Source organism: Phyllostomus hastatus, unplaced genomic scaffold, assembly GCF_019186645.2.
Source record: "Phyllostomus hastatus isolate PE091 unplaced genomic scaffold, TTU_PhHast_1.1 phas_scaffold_39, whole genome shotgun sequence".
Lineage (NCBI taxonomy): Eukaryota > Metazoa > Chordata > Mammalia > Chiroptera > Phyllostomidae > Phyllostomus > Phyllostomus hastatus.
In genome coordinates this window covers 33,271,454-33,287,918 of record NW_025334028.1, presented here as the reverse complement: position 1 = coordinate 33,287,918, position 16,465 = coordinate 33,271,454, and the positions used below count along the sequence as shown (strand labels likewise).

At 47.6% G+C, this 16,465-nt stretch overlaps 1 protein-coding gene across 13 annotated transcripts in view; it reads left to right on the top strand.

The window, feature by feature from the left end:
* DIP2C (disco interacting protein 2 homolog C) overlaps nt 1-16,465 on the top strand; it is a 446,223-nt gene that overhangs the window by 329,680 nt on the left and 100,078 nt on the right. For all 13 annotated transcript variants that reach the window (XM_045820044.1, XM_045820049.1, XM_045820039.1 and 10 more), the window contains 7 exons: nt 2,458-2,597; nt 5,443-5,579; nt 6,865-7,073; nt 8,050-8,164; nt 8,673-8,874; nt 14,212-14,321; nt 15,519-15,599. In XM_045820044.1, coding sequence (XP_045676000.1) covers nt 2,458-2,597; nt 5,443-5,579; nt 6,865-7,073; nt 8,050-8,164; nt 8,673-8,874; nt 14,212-14,321; nt 15,519-15,599 — 994 coding nt within the window. The remainder of the gene's footprint in view (nt 1-2,457; nt 2,598-5,442; nt 5,580-6,864; nt 7,074-8,049; nt 8,165-8,672; nt 8,875-14,211; nt 14,322-15,518; nt 15,600-16,465) is intronic.

The following is a 16,465-nucleotide window of genomic DNA, read 5'->3' as shown; positions in this document are numbered from 1 at the left end:
GCAAATCTGCCAGGACATGAGCCAGGGGCTGAGCTATCTGTGACCAGCAGGGACTCTGTTCAGTATAAATTCAGAGTCAGGGATCGAAGCAATGTAAGATCAGCGTCACTGCTTGACATTTTCAAGTGTGGGTACTCAATCTTTCATAATTATCATTTTATTGACCTGATTGAAAATTTCCTTTAACAAACACAGCTCATAATTTAAGGTGTTTATTATATTTTGGAATCTTGTTTCTCATTCACTATTAAACATAGAAAAGCAGGTCTCGTAACTAAGACAACACACTGCACATTGTTGGATCTTAAAAAGAACAAACCCTTCCCTTCTGGCTGCTTGGTTACCACACACTGGTGTTCTCGAATCTTCCATCCTCGGGCTGTGCCGTAGCACATACAGCCAGCATTTTGCTTTTGCGTGGCTTTATAATGCAGCATATTAGTTTCCCAGGACTGTGTGTGTTTAACCAGGAATCCATTCGCTCACAGTTCTAGAGTCTAAAAGGCTGGACTCGGGGTGTCCGCAGGTCGACCGACCCCTTCTGGGGGCTCCGAGGCAGAATGTGTTCCTGGCCTGTCTCCAGATTCTGGGAGTCCTTGCCGTCCCGTGGCTTGTACGGGTCACCCCAGTCTCAGTCGCTGTCATCACAGGGCCTTCCCCTGTGTCTTTGTTTCTTCTTTTCTCTCCTTGTAGAACACCGGCCATTGGGTTGAGGGCCCAGCACCCTACTCCAGGATGACCTCGTCTAAACCAATTATAGCTCCAAAGCCCCTATTTCCCAATAAGGTCACATTCAAAGTTTCAGGGGTTAGAACATGGACATATCTTTTTGGGGACACAATTCAACCCACGACAGGTACTGAGGCTTATGAATTCTGGCTCTCACCTGGATCTTTGCCAGGTACAGTCGCAGGTGAGGAAGTCCTGATATCTGGGGGCTCCTCTCTTTCGTTTCAAGGTTCCGATGTGTTGGGGTCTTTGGAAAAAGGGGAACAATACAGATTCCTGTGTTCTGAGCTCATCGTTTCCACACAGCTTTCGTGGGTTATTATCCGGGCAGACTCTCTTTGTTAGGGTGGCCTTGTCCTTTTTCATTGCTACAGCATAATTCTATTTCCAGGGTCTTTTATGCTTCTTTTTTTGTTGAGATATAACTAGCACATAACATATACTTCTTTTTAGAATACTCTAGTTACTTAATTCAAATGAGACCTCCTTTCACAAATTTTAACTTTCATGTTTCCCCATTTATGTTTCTAGGTTCATGATATTTGGAAGCCAAATAACAAACTTCTATTTTTATAGTCCAGCCTTTAGATCTTAAAACTGCACTGAACATTTGTAGATGGAAAATTCCAGAAATAATGTGGTGTTTTTCTAGACTGTGCTCTCACTTTGCTCCCGTGGAAGAATGTTTAGTTTGTAGGAATAAAGCCCATGATCTTGGAAACACTCATTTGTTTCCTGATTCAGTCAGACACTTACTGCAGACACTGCCGCAGCGGTGAGGGCACAGCCGTGACCAGGAAGTTGAGACGGGCACAGGAGGCCTGGCACAGGCAGTCAGACGGCCCGCTCTGTGGAGGTGGGAGCTGGCAGCAGGTGCATATTTGAGCTGCCCCAGAAGACAGTGAGGAGGGAAGTCAGGTAGACATCAGTGAAAAGAACTTCTAGATAGAGGCCAACACAAGTGCAGAAGCCCCCAGATGGGGGCAGGCTGGGCACTGGACAACAGTGAGAGTGGAGATGAGGCCAGGAGGGGTAGGGGTGAACCATGGAGGCCCCAGGCCATGGAGAAGATGGACCATGGGTACAATGAAACTGTACTCTATCGAAAACCCCGTGTCCCATGGCCATAAAGCATATTACAGCATGTCTGTCATCCGAACAGCGCCCCTGAGGAACTTCCCATCTGGAACGGCATAGCATCAGCCTCATTTTAGACTCTCACACATACAGTTGCTCTTGAGCCTACACCATGCACATCTGAACTTGAGTCTGGATAAGCATGATCTCCATCATCTATATTCCATGCTGTCATCATGTTTTTAGAATCATTGCTTTCCCTTTTTAACCATTTCCCAAACTGGAGAATGTAATCTTGCAGAGATAGGGGGTGGAGAGAGAGAACTGAACCAGTTAGTCTATGGGTGTGTGTGTGTGTGTGTGTGTGTGTGTGTGCGCGCGTGTAGTGGGAGGGGGAAGGTACTAAAAGAACACTGCAATGTCTTCACTTTTCTGAGGTGTTTTTAAAATTTTCTGGAAACCCAGAGGAAGAATTAGTGGACACTAACATACCAAAACCAGGGCCCGGGACAAGCCGAGAACCCAAGATGTGTGGCAGCCTTCAGGAGTCTGGTGGGACCCAGAGGTGGCTGACTTCGCCTTCCGTGGTGGGCACCTGTGCTCACATGCTTATCTGTGCTTCTGCATATTTAAACAAAACTGCTCTTACAGGCCCACAGATGACAGCAACCAGCCCCCGGGCCGGGGCGTCCTCTCCATGCACGGGCTGACTTACGGGGTCATCCGGGTGGACTCGGAAGAAAAGCTGTCTGTGCTCACTGTACAGGACGTTGGCCTGGTGATGCCTGGAGGTGAGTGTCGGCCCGGGGCCACAGACAGTGCAGGAGCTCAGTCAGAGCCCCAGCTGCAGCTGGTGGACGGGTCAGATATCAAATGCTGCCCTAACAGCATCACTGGCCCCTCTGGCAGGAGATCTCTGAATAATGCCTAGCTCCAATCTCCTCACATGTTTGTTAAGCTTCATGGTTGGCAGTAGCTGCCCCTCCTGGTGACAGGAAACCCACAATTTTCAAGAAGCTAAGGAAAGGCTTCTACACGGCCTTGTGCATTGGAACCTGGTGTCCACTTCCCCTGGGGTTAGTGGGGCTTCTCTGTGCCTCCAGCAGCACCTGGTGGCTTCTCCTCTGAGGGTCAGGTTCTCACTGGTCATCCTGATGCACCCACCACACAGGGCTGGGTGCTGGCTCGGCTTGTAAGTAGACCTGTGAAAACTGAGGAATGGGGGTCTGAATATTCAGTGAAGCTTGTTTTAGCAGTAGGGCCCTTTTTAAAAGTCACAGAAACCATTACCACCAATGAGCAGAGAGGAGCCCTGGTTGAAGGGCTCACCCTGCAGGACCCCATGTGCCCCCCCACCCCCCACTCCCGGCCCTGTGCTTGGGTGTCTCTTGTGACCTCATGGGGCTCTAGGACATGCAGGGAGACTGTCTGTGCTGGAAGGAGAGGGGAGCCCATTCTCTGATTTGCATGCCTTTACCTGGCCCTGCTTCTGCTCACGTGTCCCCTCTCTCAGGGCCTTTGTGAACGCTTAGCCCCTGCAGTGGAGCCTGCTCCCTTTTCAGCATCAGGTTCCACTTGGAATGTGGACCTTTTCCTCCTGATGAGCCCTCTGTGCACAGGAGTGTGGTCTCACCTCACAAGGGGACAGTCACGTCCACACACAGCACAGCCCCGCAGACACGCACGTGCATGGCACTGGCGGGAAAGGCACAGCTCCCGCACCACCAGCACGTGCTGCAAGACGAGCGCACACGTATGAGTGCTGTGGGCATGAGGCCCGTGCAGACCCTCCTGGGAGCGTCCGCTTGCCTGTCCATAGAGAGTATGTCACCTTGTACCCCTGGTGTCACAGAAACTTTGCTTCAGTCCTCAAACCCTCCACATGCTGTATGTCTCAGGCCCACTGCACACTTTCAGCCTTAGTCAGGCCTCCTGGCTCCTCTTCTTTAAAAAGTTTTTTCAAATGAATAATAGAAATAGATTGTTTCCCATGGTCTTAGCCTCAAAAGCTTGTTTGTACAGTGAAAAAACTTTCTGGCAATAATGCTAGAATTCCTTTCAGAAATGCTCTGGGGCTGTAGGGACACACACAATGACATGCACAAACATACTTGTTTTTTCTGTTTTTCTTTTAATTAATTTTTTATTTTTAGAAGGGAAGAGAGGGAGAAAGAGTGGGAGAGAAATATAAATGTGTGGTTGCCTCTCACAAGCCCCCTGCTGGACACCTGGCCCACAACCTAGGCATGTGCCCTGACTGGGAATCAAACTGGCGACCCTTTGGTTCTCAGGCCAGCGCTCAATCCACTGGACCACGACAGCCAGGGCTCTTTTTTTTTTTTTTCCTATGTCATGTAATGAGAGAGGACTCTTGGTTTTTCCTCTGTTCACTGTCACATGATGTAGGGCGGTTCATGCCTGCCTTGCATCTTAGAGCTTGTTTGCAGTGTGTGAAGGGCTCTCCTTCCTTTCTGTGCACTGTGGAGTGCACAGTGATTGTCCGTCTTGTGCTACTGAATAGCAATGCTGGGAATAACTCCTCTGTGCTTCATCTGTACAGGCATGAGGATGACTGAATGGAAAAGTTCTAGAAATTGGATTTGTTTCTAGGGTAGATGCCCACAAAACTGATGATAATGTGTCCTTTGGAAAACTGTAAAGATTAATATCCTACAACTAGTAAGGGATGACCCTCCCTCTTCACTCCTTCCTGCCCGGTGTGTGACAGATTTTTAAAATTTTTATGTGGTGGGTGAAGAATATTTTGGTATAATTTTATTCTGAATTTCTCTCCCCATGAGTGAGCAGTACATCTCCTGTGTTTTGCTGGCTCTGTTTCTGAGATGCGGTGTTCCTGTTACTTTTACTCCGACCCAGGGTGACGGGGTCAGCCTCTTTCTGGTCAGCTCAGCCGTCACTGACAGACACCCCACCTCGCTGACCTGCCAGCTCCCTAACCAGACCCATGGTCTGTGGTGGCCAGTGTGGGGTGCACTTGTGACAGCTTTGGGCGTGTGTGCCACAGATGAGGAAAGCTTAGCATCGTTGAATTACATGCTGAAAACGGTCAACTGTGAAGCTCTCAGCCGATATTCTCCAAAGGGCCCCGCTTGGCAGAGAATCTGAGGTCAAAGGGAATCCACTGTATCCACAGGAAGCTGGAGGCCTCCTACCCAGAGGAGCTTGACAGACTGTAGGGCAAGTGTCTTGTGCTTCTCATTGGACGAAGCTGAAGTTGCATCTTGGAGGCTGCATGTGTGTTGTTGATGGTGTGGTTGTAGCCAGTGACCCTTAGGCTCACTCATGTCTATGGCAGAAAGGACTACTCCTCTTACATATAATTTACACATTAAAATTAAAGCAATTGGAATGATCTGAAGCTACAATTGTGAAATTGGACATTTTGCTGTAACATGAAAAGTCACGACTCACTTCAGGGAAAATGGCTGCCTAGCTCGTCACCTCCCTGACACACTTGCAGCTTTGTTCCTGCTGCCGTTTCTTTCCATTTACGTTTCCCTTTGTGTTCATCTCTCTCTCTGTCTCCATCCCCATGTATTTCCCTCTCTGTAACCGTCTCTCTTATGCCTCTGTGCCTCCCTCTTATGTTTCCTGCGCTCTGTGTTCCACATTCAGCCATCATGTGCTCCGTGAAGCCAGACGGGATCCCTCAGCTGTGCAGAACCGATGAAATCGGGGAGCTCTGCGTGTGCGCGATTGCTACGGGCACATCCTATTACGGCCTCTCCGGCATGACCAAGAACACCTTCGAGGTAGGTCTGGGAGGTGAGCGGCATGCCAGCAGCACAGCTGTGAAAGATAAAATGGCAGTTTCTCAAAAAAAATTTCTTACAGCCATTAAAGTGGTCATTTCTTACAGTCATTACAGTCAAAAAATTTCTTACAGTCATGTTTCTCTGGCCATTTTTATAGTTTTCAATAAATTGAGCTTATATTGTTTTCACTTTGTAACCAGTGTTGAAGAAGGGCAAATAACAGTTTCTTTAAAATGGGTCTTTTCAATATATTGCTGTTCTCCCCTTGCCTGTGTATTAAGCACCCCAGGGACAGTGGGTAGGTGAAGAAACATGAGCATGCGGGCATGGCCTCGCTGTTGGGGCGGCCAAGAGCCCCCTTTTTGGCCTGTCAGTCTAGGCCACACTTGGGCAGGCAGGAACAGGTAAATAACTGTCTCCACAGCATAAACAGGCAGGTGTATGTGATTATGCTGTGTGTGCACACACATATGTGATATGTGCAGTGTGTGCACACATATGTGGTATGAGCACATGCCCACACACACGTGGCCTTGGGAGTGAGAGGTTGAAGGATACACTCAGCATTCCAGGAGCTCAGCTGCTCCCCAGCGTTCTCAGAGCTCCTGCCATTGGCCATGTGATGCCAACCCCAGGAGGAGCGCACGTTTGATTAAGTTGTGCAGAGGGAAGCCTGAGTTGTTTGGGGATAAGTTTCTTAATGTTTAGAACTGTTGTTGTTGAATACAGATTCATGTTTTCAAGACACATCTAAATAAAATCCCCATCTCCTTTTCTGTTCGACTCACCTGCCAGGTTTGAAGAAAACAGATGTAGAGGCTGAGTACGTGATTTGCTTCATTCATATCTTTTTCTAAGTGTAGTTCCAATAAGGAAAAACACTCTAATGAATAGGGCTCATTTCACAACTAAAAGGTGTTATTTAAAATGCACCTTGATTCTCTATTTATCACGTCTATACTGTGGCTTTATACACAGAATTGATTAGTGTTTATTAGACCATTGTCATGACCTCTGCATACCACCTCTTAAGAGGCTTAGAAGCTGCGGAAAGGAACCTGTGGGGCTCTGCGTATAGACTAGTGGGGCCAAATTGGAAGGTGCTCGGTGCGGGGAGGTACCTTCCAGGTTTGTGGTGTCTGCTGACAGCAGCTGCCTGGGCTGGCTTCCTCAGCCAGGGTTCAGGTTAGGAGACACGGCTGGGGAGAAGCAGTCTCAGCGGGCTCCAAGGAGGAGGGAGGAAGACAGGTATTGCTGGCACTCACAGCCCGTGCTTCCCCAGGTATTCCCTGTGACGAGCTCAGGGGCCCCAGTCAGCGAGTACCCCTTCGTGAGGACAGGTCTACTGGGCTTCGTTGGCCCCGGAGGGCTCGTCTTTGTGGTGGGCAAGATGGATGGGCTTATGGTGGTCAGTGGACGCAGACATAACGCCGACGACATCGTGGCCACAGCGCTGGCCGTGGAGCCCATGAAGTTTGTCTACAGGGGAAGGTGAGTGCACCCTCTGTGAATTAAGCACACAGTTTTCTGTGGATTATACTTTTATATAAAATGGCATAAATTCCTTAAACTGATGGGGTTCAGTTTACTTTTGTGTAAAATGAAGCAACTGGACTCACTGACTTTTGTGAGGCCATCTAGTTCTGAATGTCCAATTTTACAGAAATTTCCTGAGTCCATAAATATATATTTATTAACTTTCCCTCTAAGTTAAATGAAAATATCCATTTGAGGAATTTATTTTTAATATAAAAACAATTCAAAGAGTCAAATATTCATCTTGGAGCAAACCCCTTCAAAAAACCCAAAGATAACAGATGAGCAACAAATGTGCACAGGCAACTAGCTCTCACAACTTTCCACCCCCGATCGTACCCCTGCCTTGTTTGGAATGGGGTAAATATTAGCGATTACAGCCCCTGCGTTTTCTGCTAATTTGAAGAAAGCCATAAACTGCTTTAGAACCTTTTGTTGCAAGCTGACAGAGTGGGAGAGAAAGGTAACTTGGATGAGGCATTTCCATCTGTGAATTATTCTTAACCACGGCCTCCGTGAAAAGAGCACTGGGTGTCCAGGTCGCCACAGTCCAGTGCTTACATGGGAGGCTGACATATCTAGTAGAAAACTGTTACTTCACAAATGCAAAACTTCTACTCATTTGGAGGATATTCCTCCGCAGGTGCAAACTCAGGATGTGAGTGGAGTGGTTTTCTAAATTCCAACAGTCCTGATAGTTGCACCAAACTCCTCCCATTGGTGCTGAGAGGTAGGGAAGTTGTCATCAGGCTCGACCTCTCAGAGCTGCGTTTACTAAGAAAAATGCACAGGATTCTGTTGCTATGGTCAGTCATTGGTGCTGCGATCCCCTGAACCAACAACCAGTAACTGTAAAGCTCCTTATTGCAGACTGGTCCTCCTGCAAGCATCTCTAGCGTGTGCTCACTGTGCCTTCCCTCTGTCCCTGCAGAATAGCTGTGTTCTCAGTGACTGTCCTGCACGATGAGAGGATAGTGATCGTGGCTGAGCAGCGGCCCGACTCCACGGAGGAGGACAGCTTCCAGTGGATGAGCCGGGTGCTCCAGGTAGCCCTTTTCCTGCCCTGGAGCTCCACCCTTCTCCCAAAATGGCTCGAGGCAGCTGTGTAGCATTTGTTAGGATGTGGCCAACCCTCATGAACTGTGCTTCTGCCCCTGATCGTCACTCCATTTGATCAGAAATTGCATCTACCCCGAAACTTAGATTTGCATTCCAGGAAAGTAGCTGTTAGACTGAGGTCAGTGATCAGGGGTTTGTAAAACTGGCTTCTGCTTGCTGTTCATGTGGGGAGCAAGCATAGATCTTGAGAGTGTATTTTCTTTTCTCCAAACTTCCCTTCTTAGTGTGCATGGTAGCCCACAATTCCTCTGTGATGGTTCAGCCTGATGAGGCTTGGCAAGGCAGCCCCCCTCTTCCCAGGAACCTTCCCACAGGCCACACCGCTGTGCTGCTCGTGCTCCCTGTGCTGTGAACAGTATTTTGCATAGTCTGCACATGTGCTTGATATCTCTTCACAGTACCTGTTCTAACACAGTCCCCTCCTGTGACTTCTAGGCGATCGACAGCATCCATCAAGTTGGGGTTTATTGTCTGGCCTTGGTTCCTGCAAACACCCTCCCCAAGACTCCACTTGGTGGGATCCATTTGTCAGAAACGAAGCAGCTTTTTCTGGAGGGCTCGCTTCACCCCTGCAATGTCCTGATGTGCCCTCACACTTGTGTCACAAACCTGCCTAAACCTCGACAAAAACAGCCAGGTATGTCCAACGGCCGGCTGGGAGGGTTTGTGCAGAGTCTCAATGCGCCTCTGCAGTCAGTGGTGCTGGTGCCGCACTCACCAGGCCTCACGAACGGAGGCAATTCTTGGCCATTCTCCCCCACTCTGAGTCTCCACTCCCACAGGAGTGGAGCTGCTCGCTGCAAGCGGTGTTTTCTACCAGAGGGTAGGGCAGACACGGGGCGCTCCAGGCCAGTGGACTCTGCTCAGAGCAGGCATGTGCAGGACCTCTGGAGGGAAGGAGGTGCTAGTGTCCTGACCGTCCTTAACTGGGAGTCAGAACTCCATCTGCTGGTGGCTTCGGTGAGGCTTCTCCAGGTCACAGTTTCTTTGCACACAAGTGAGAATAATGCTTCCTTACGTGTTTTGTGAGTTAATTTAGGGGTCAAAGCTGCTAACACGGAAAGCACTTCGAAGCCTGTCAAGAGTCTACAAACCTGTTGGTGATGTCCTAAGAGTGAACATTTGCCTGGTGCCCCACAACTGCGGGGGGACACATGATTATTTGTCATCTGACTTGCTTCTCCGGGAAACAAAATTGATCGCCCTCTTCAGGGCTGCATAGTTATTAGTGAAAGGGAATTTATCTCAAGTGTGCATCACAGGGAAGCAAATCTGCTGGTGGAGTCAGAAGGTCCCGGCCTCCAGGCTGGGAAATGCACACAGACGTCAGAGGACGAGAGCTCTGGCTGGGCTGATGGGGCGTGTAGCGTGTTGCACATATTAACTCCATCTCTCAGAGCACCAAGAGGTGGCGCTCTCTTGTCTTCTTTCACAAATGAGGAAAGAATGTGGGTGTATGCACCACCCACAGCTGCGGGGCCAGAGTGTGCTGGAGACAGACCTAGACCCAATGGCCATTTGCTCCACCCTGTAGAGTGGCCATGGGGGCAGAGTTTTTGGTGAAGCAGCTACAGGTAGTGGGGTCATCACAGGGCGCACACCCTGTGGTAAATGTGGGGACCATCTGCCCCCGAGGCTCACTTTCCGAGCGTGAGACCAGATGAGGTGGCTGGGGCAGGACATGGTTGCCAGGGGAGAAAAGTGGTTTTCTCATGAGTTGAAAGGTGTCAGAACTTGAATCCAGGTCTGTGACTCTGTGTCCCTCTGCCGCTTGCTATTACTGTCCCTACAGCACAAAGATGTCTGTATAGCGGTCAGAACGCAGCTTCCACATTGTGGCATTTTGTTCTCTCCTAGTATGAGGTAATTCTCTTCAACAGCCTAGAAAGTCAGCTTTTTGATTTCTAAGCCCATCAGGTTTGCAGTCATCACTGTTCTTGTGTTTTTGCTCTACTTCCATCTTGTTAATTATTTTCTTGTATTCTAGATTTCCTTAACTAATATTCCTCCCTGTTTTTTTTTCCTTTTTTCTCTCAATCTCTGATTTATAAGATTACTATAGTAAAATGTAGAGTGGCACTGACCAAAGTATTCATTCTTTAAATTCTGTGGGCTCCCTGGCTTTAAGTGGGGGGTCTCTGAAAACAAAGCATCACCCTTTGGTGAGCATAACCACAGGACGGCAGGTCACTCTTTTGTCTCCTGTTGTCTGAGGGCATGGGCTGTGCTGGGGATGCTCTTTCTGGTCATGGTTGTCTTCTGTGGGGGGAGTCAGAACTCCCCAGGGTTCTCATGCACTCTGGGGTGACTGGTGCATCTCTGCCCTGATCACCTTCACTCATCAGCAGACATCCTCGACCTAGTGTCCCCTGGTGCACAGGCGTGGAGCACGTCACAGAGTCCTGCAGGTCAGCAGTGTGACAGCAGAATTCAGGACTGATATCTGTGGATGGGGGTGATTTGCAAATGTGTATGATTCCAGAGGGACAGGGCACAGCTCACCTGCCAGATGTCAAAGAATGCTAAAGGAGAAACGTGGCCAGGGGGAAAAACCAGGGTGCTCCGCACTGAGAACAGTGGGAGGGGCCTTCTTCCTCAAGGGGGAGTGAAGGAAAGGTGACTAGCGAGATTTGGGACCACTTTAACACTGCAGTGTGGTACATGGAGCTTATTGATGTTTTATGTCCTATCTGTTCTTGTTCAATATTGAGAGGTTATTAATTCTGCATCTTCAAAAAGTTATTTTTAAACAAACACGAAATGGCAGCTGTGAGGTGCCGGTTGTTGTCCCTACCTTAACATATGTCCTGTGATGTCCCTTAGGTGACATTTTACTGAGGACTCAGTTTCCATGAATGCAGGGAGGGAAATGGATAAAGTAATTTCTATGGCCTCCTTGAAATAAACATTTATGACTCCAAACAAGTGCCTAGCAGCCAAAGAGAACATTTTGTGAGGCCATTTATTCATAAGGATTTTGCTAGATTCTTGAAACAGAGCCCCTGAAGTTTAAATCATTTGTAGACACCCCAGTTGCTTTTTAACTGAATGAATGTATATTTACTCAGCTAACAACATTGTCACTGTGAGAGTTTCTTAATTGGCTTAAACAATTAAGACCTTAAGAGCACAAAACTGTTAAAAGACCTTTAACCCATCAGTTGGGCTAACAACAAAATTATAAAAGCATCTCCCAGTTTTAATGTTCCCTCGATATATCCCATCAGAGCAGCTGGAGGAAACCTGAGGAATGTGCACAAGAGTACAGCCCCTCCAGGAGGAGAAACGCTGTTCTCACATACACTCGCCTCTGTCCCTGCCCAAACCGCTCAAGTATTGGAGGGCGGGAATTTGACAACACTGAGATGAAGTTGCTGGCTTGTGCATTTGTAAATCTGTGAATGGGAGCATGGGAAGAGACAGCAAAGGTGAATTTAATACATAGTTTGGGTTTACTTCAACCTTGTATTTTCACATTCTGAGGGGTGAGGACTGCAGGAGTCTTTTGCATACATCCCCTTAAGTCAACAAGGGAGACAGCCTCCATTCTCCAGAAGGGTGGATTTGGTAAATGAAAGCAGCAGGAAAGCTGCCTGTCTTCCTGCAACATTAGGGACGTATAAACTTTTACGACTGTGTAGGGAGAGACGCATAAGATCCAAGCGTTGCAGCCAGAGAATGCTGACAGAAATACCTTCTTAGTGAGGTGAGACTGGACTCAGACACAGAGAAACAGAAAATAAGCCACCTTGAAAATGTAATATCCCCTCAAAACAGTGCTTCTCCTACCATAGTTTGGATTCTTTAAAAAAAAAAATACGGGGAAGCCTTCAAAGCAGGTTAGGCCAGTTTCCGAGCTGGCTTCAAAGAACTGTCCTGCCCGGTCTCAGCAGAGGAGAACATGGGATGCTTTGTGGCGGGTCCTAAAGGTAGGGAACCAATGGCGGATGAGCAAGGCTGTAGACGAGGGCAACTGTCTCCGGGCAGCAGCTACCTCGCTCCAACCACACAGCAGTGTGATTTCTTTCAACACACACCACATTCCCTAGTTTTCTGTTTCATAGTTTCTACCTTAAGAGCTAAGAAAAGAAATTTAGTCATCCCAAACTACCACACATGAACATTCAAACATGCTTTAGCTGAGTATATAGGGCATGTTCTATGACTGCATAGAAACCAGCATCGAGGCTCCTATAGATGGCTAAACCCAAAGGCACCAGCACAGAAACCTGCGTCGTGGGCTGTCCTCCACAGTGCAGCCCGGCCTTGAAGTGCCCAGTGGCCCCCGCACAGCTGTGGGAAGATGGCTGTCTGACGACAAACCAAATTCTAGACAGCTATGTGTCTGCAGAGAAGAGTGGGTGGCCTGTTCCCACTTGGACAGTCACCTGAAAGGTATTAGGTGCCCTGACTGTCATGGCTCAGTGGGTTGGGTGTCAGCCAGCAAACAAAAAGGTCTCTGGTTCGATTCTGGGTCAGGGCACATGCCTGGGTGGCAATCCATCGATGTTTCTCTCACACATGAGTACTTTTCTCCTCCTTTCTCCCTTCCTTACTCTCTCTCTAAAAACAAATAAAACCTTTTAAAAAAAGATATTAGGTGCTCACCTGCTGCCTTCCTCATTATTCCAGTGTCACCCCAAGGTGACACTGAGGTGGTTGTCACGGCACCTGTGCATGTTATTAGCCATGTGTAGTGGCATTGCACCCCTCAGCCTAAATCTTGAAACCTGTGTCTCGACTGCAGACAGACAGCGCTGCATGTGCAGTGGATGATGCAGCATACACCCTGATTTCTAAGCCTGTGACTTGCCTTTATTGAAAACTTGGTAAGAATAGGACTCAGTAGTAGCCTTCAGCTCATATTTTATCAAACTGAGGATTAAACACTGTCATCTTTGTTACTTTAAACTGCATTTTTTGGTAAACTTCTCTCACCCTTCCTCCTCCGCTTCCTTTCCTCCTTTTTCCTCCTTCTGCACTTCTCTCACATTCATACATTCTCACACATGCTCACACACACACACTTAGCATGCTCCCTCACACATACACACCCTTACACACACCCACACTGGCATGTTCTTCTGGAACTCCTAACATTTTCCTGTTGTGTGTGTGTGTCAGTATAAATTTACATCAAGACACACACACACACTTAAAAGAAATTGTGAATGCAAGTATTTTAAAAAAACTGAGGTTATCTAGGGTTTCTTGAAGTCAGAGATTTTGAAAGCATTAGTCCAGCTCTAAAAAACTTCTTTTTATCATTAAAAAAGAAAAGGAAAGCTGCCAGGATAGATTGTTTCTGCATTTCTCTTTTGAAACATGTCATAAATTGTGAAAAGAACATGGCGTTCAGGTCAGTAGCAGGGGCTTAAAGGGAATGTGGACTCAGTAGGAGGCTTTTGGTTTATTCCACGTTTCTGTGGGCCCGACAGAGAGCCTAAACCTTCTAGTCGATGAAATACCCAGGTGAGTGACTGTGGTGCATCCTTCTCCAGAGTTACTCCCTAAATCTATCCTGAGAGGTATTTATAACAAATGTTTGTTTGTGGCCAACTTTCAGTGATGTGTGATAAGACCAGGGAACCAGACTCTCATAATCCAGGAGTCTTTCATTACTCAGCTGTGAAATACGTCATGTTTTCAATTCTGCATTTGTCTTGTGCTGTATTTTTTTTGTAATCACTGATGTGAGAGGGTTTCAGCATTCCCCTAACTGGGAAGCAGGGCTGGAGTGGCACTCGGGGAATTTGGAGAACATGTTGTTTCTGTGAATCCTTAATCAAAGCCTATATATGCCATTATTATCATTGTAATGACCTCACTGAAACTCTGTTTTAATAGCGTTTTTTTCAGAGCCACATCTTTGAAAGGATTTCTCCAGAGTGAGCTCTTTAGCAGGGTGGGATGTCACATTTTTGTGAATTTCACGCGTGTTTCCCTCACACATGTGCCACCATGTTCTTTCCAGAAATCGGCCCTGCCTCTGTGATGGTGGGGAACCTGGTGTCTGGGAAGAGGATTGCGCAGGCCAGCGGCAGAGACCTTGGTCAGATAGAAGACAATGACCAGGCCCGGAAGGTGAGAGCAGAGGGCCAGCCTTCTCGGGGGGGCCCCCCACCCATAATCCTGATGCGGAACACTGGCTCCCACTTCCTGCCCTGCCAGCCCAGCATCTTCCACTGATCTTCCCCATTTTTGGTGACCTTTGCTTCCTACCTGCCCTCTTGGTTCTGCAAGAGATGCCCATATAATTTTTAAGGAAATGTGTTTATTAGGGGGTACAGTGTCATATAACATGTCACAGTGGCACAGAAGGGTAGATGACACAGTCCCACAACTGGCAGGCCTGGGGCCAGTGTCTGGGCAGCCCTGTCTGGTCCTAGTCCCCTGACCACTTGTTCCTAGCTTCCTGCCAGCCCTGACTGGGCACCAGACTGCCTCACAGTGACCTTATAGCAAAACTTTAGTCCTTTCATTGTACAAATGCAAGAAAGCATCAGCTCAAAACCAGATTTGGGAGCCAGATCTCCTTCAAGTAGCCTTAAGAATGTAGAAGTCCTTGGCCCCCCTCCACCACAGACACCTTACGACTTGTCACATGTGGCTGCAAGTCCCGTTATAACCCTTTGGCCTTGAGAACTCATGCACGTCACCAAAAGGTGGTCCCACTCTGTACAGCTACCAGGAAATGTGACAAAAGCAACCATTTGAAACATTGCAAATTAGGTAACATTAGTGATATGTCCATCGAAAGCAATGGTCGTGTCCCTCACTCCTGGTACATCCCTGTTAATAAGATGGACTAAGGGAATACATGGTGCTTCCTGGGTTCTGATGTGAGAGAGGCTGACCTTTTTACTAGGACTGAGTCAGTGTGATACACATAGTCTCTGTGATTTGTGGTGCCTTTGAGTGACATCAGGGGTGACCATTCTAAACAACACATTCATGAGAGCCCATGTTACAACAGGACAGAGCTGACTGCCATTGCAACCCAGAAATCACATGGTATCTTCCAGAAGCCCCAGGAGATGGTTTTTGTGTGTGTGTCAGCAGTTCTATCAGGGAATGAGGATGCACTTCTCTCATCTTGGGCAGATTTCAAAAAACTCCTCCAGGGGTCGCATCTGAACACTGAGCACCTGCATGTTCTGTTGACCACACCAGACAGGGCATCCTCATTCCTCTGTGGAGACACACCCTAAGACCGATTTAAATGTTGCAATGAGCCCCCAAACCAGGTGGTCTGGGCCTAACGTGTGTGCTTTGTTCCAGTTCCTGTTCCTCTCGGAAGTCCTGCAGTGGAGGGCTCAGACCACCCCTGACCACATCCTCTACACGCTGCTCAACTGCAGGGTGAGGCTGCCGGCTCACACTTGCTCCCTGGGGTGCCCCCCACACCTTCTGCTGTTTATCATGTTCCTGACCTCATCGTCTCCTTTCAGTCTTCATGAATTCCTTTTAGTTATTTATGTGTTGCTATTTTGACTGAGACTTCTTCACTTAAGGATTGATTTTAAATACAAGGGTTTACACATCTGTCTATGCATATATACATATATACATATATACATTTATATATTTTAGCAAATTTTTTGCAATATTTCTTCCCAAAATAAGTAATGAATGATTTCTGCCACCAAGAACAATTGCAGATTTATGGGATATCTGTCTTTATTATTATTACCAAACTATTTTTTTGTAAGTAAGAAGTTATATTTTAATTATAGACGTTCACTCCTAGGAATGAAAACCATTTCTATTTTATAAGTATAATTAAAATAGTTTAGTTAAGTTAAAATTACTTTAAAATTTGTGATGCAGGTCCCCGTCCGCTGACCCCTCATTTGCAGTCACCCACTAAAGGCAGACACTGGGTCTCAGGGAAATGTGCTCAGTGGAATGACAGGAAATCTGATGGGCAGGCTGTGGAGGTCAAAGCCACGGGCGTGGAGCAGGTGTGAGCCTGAGACCGAGTTCCTTTGAGATGTGTCTGCTGTTTCTGAGGCTTCTGATACGGAGGCAGCTACATCCTCATGTGAACCTCATGGGGCCACATCAGGTCCACACATCTGACTCCATCCCCGCCCTTTCCAGCACATGTGCACACTTACCACAAACACTCAACCCGGACCAAAGGTCCGAAACATCATTTCTGTGGTTTTCATAAGGGTATTTCCACTTAAGTCAGCCTTCTAGTTCATCACTATCCAATAGGAATA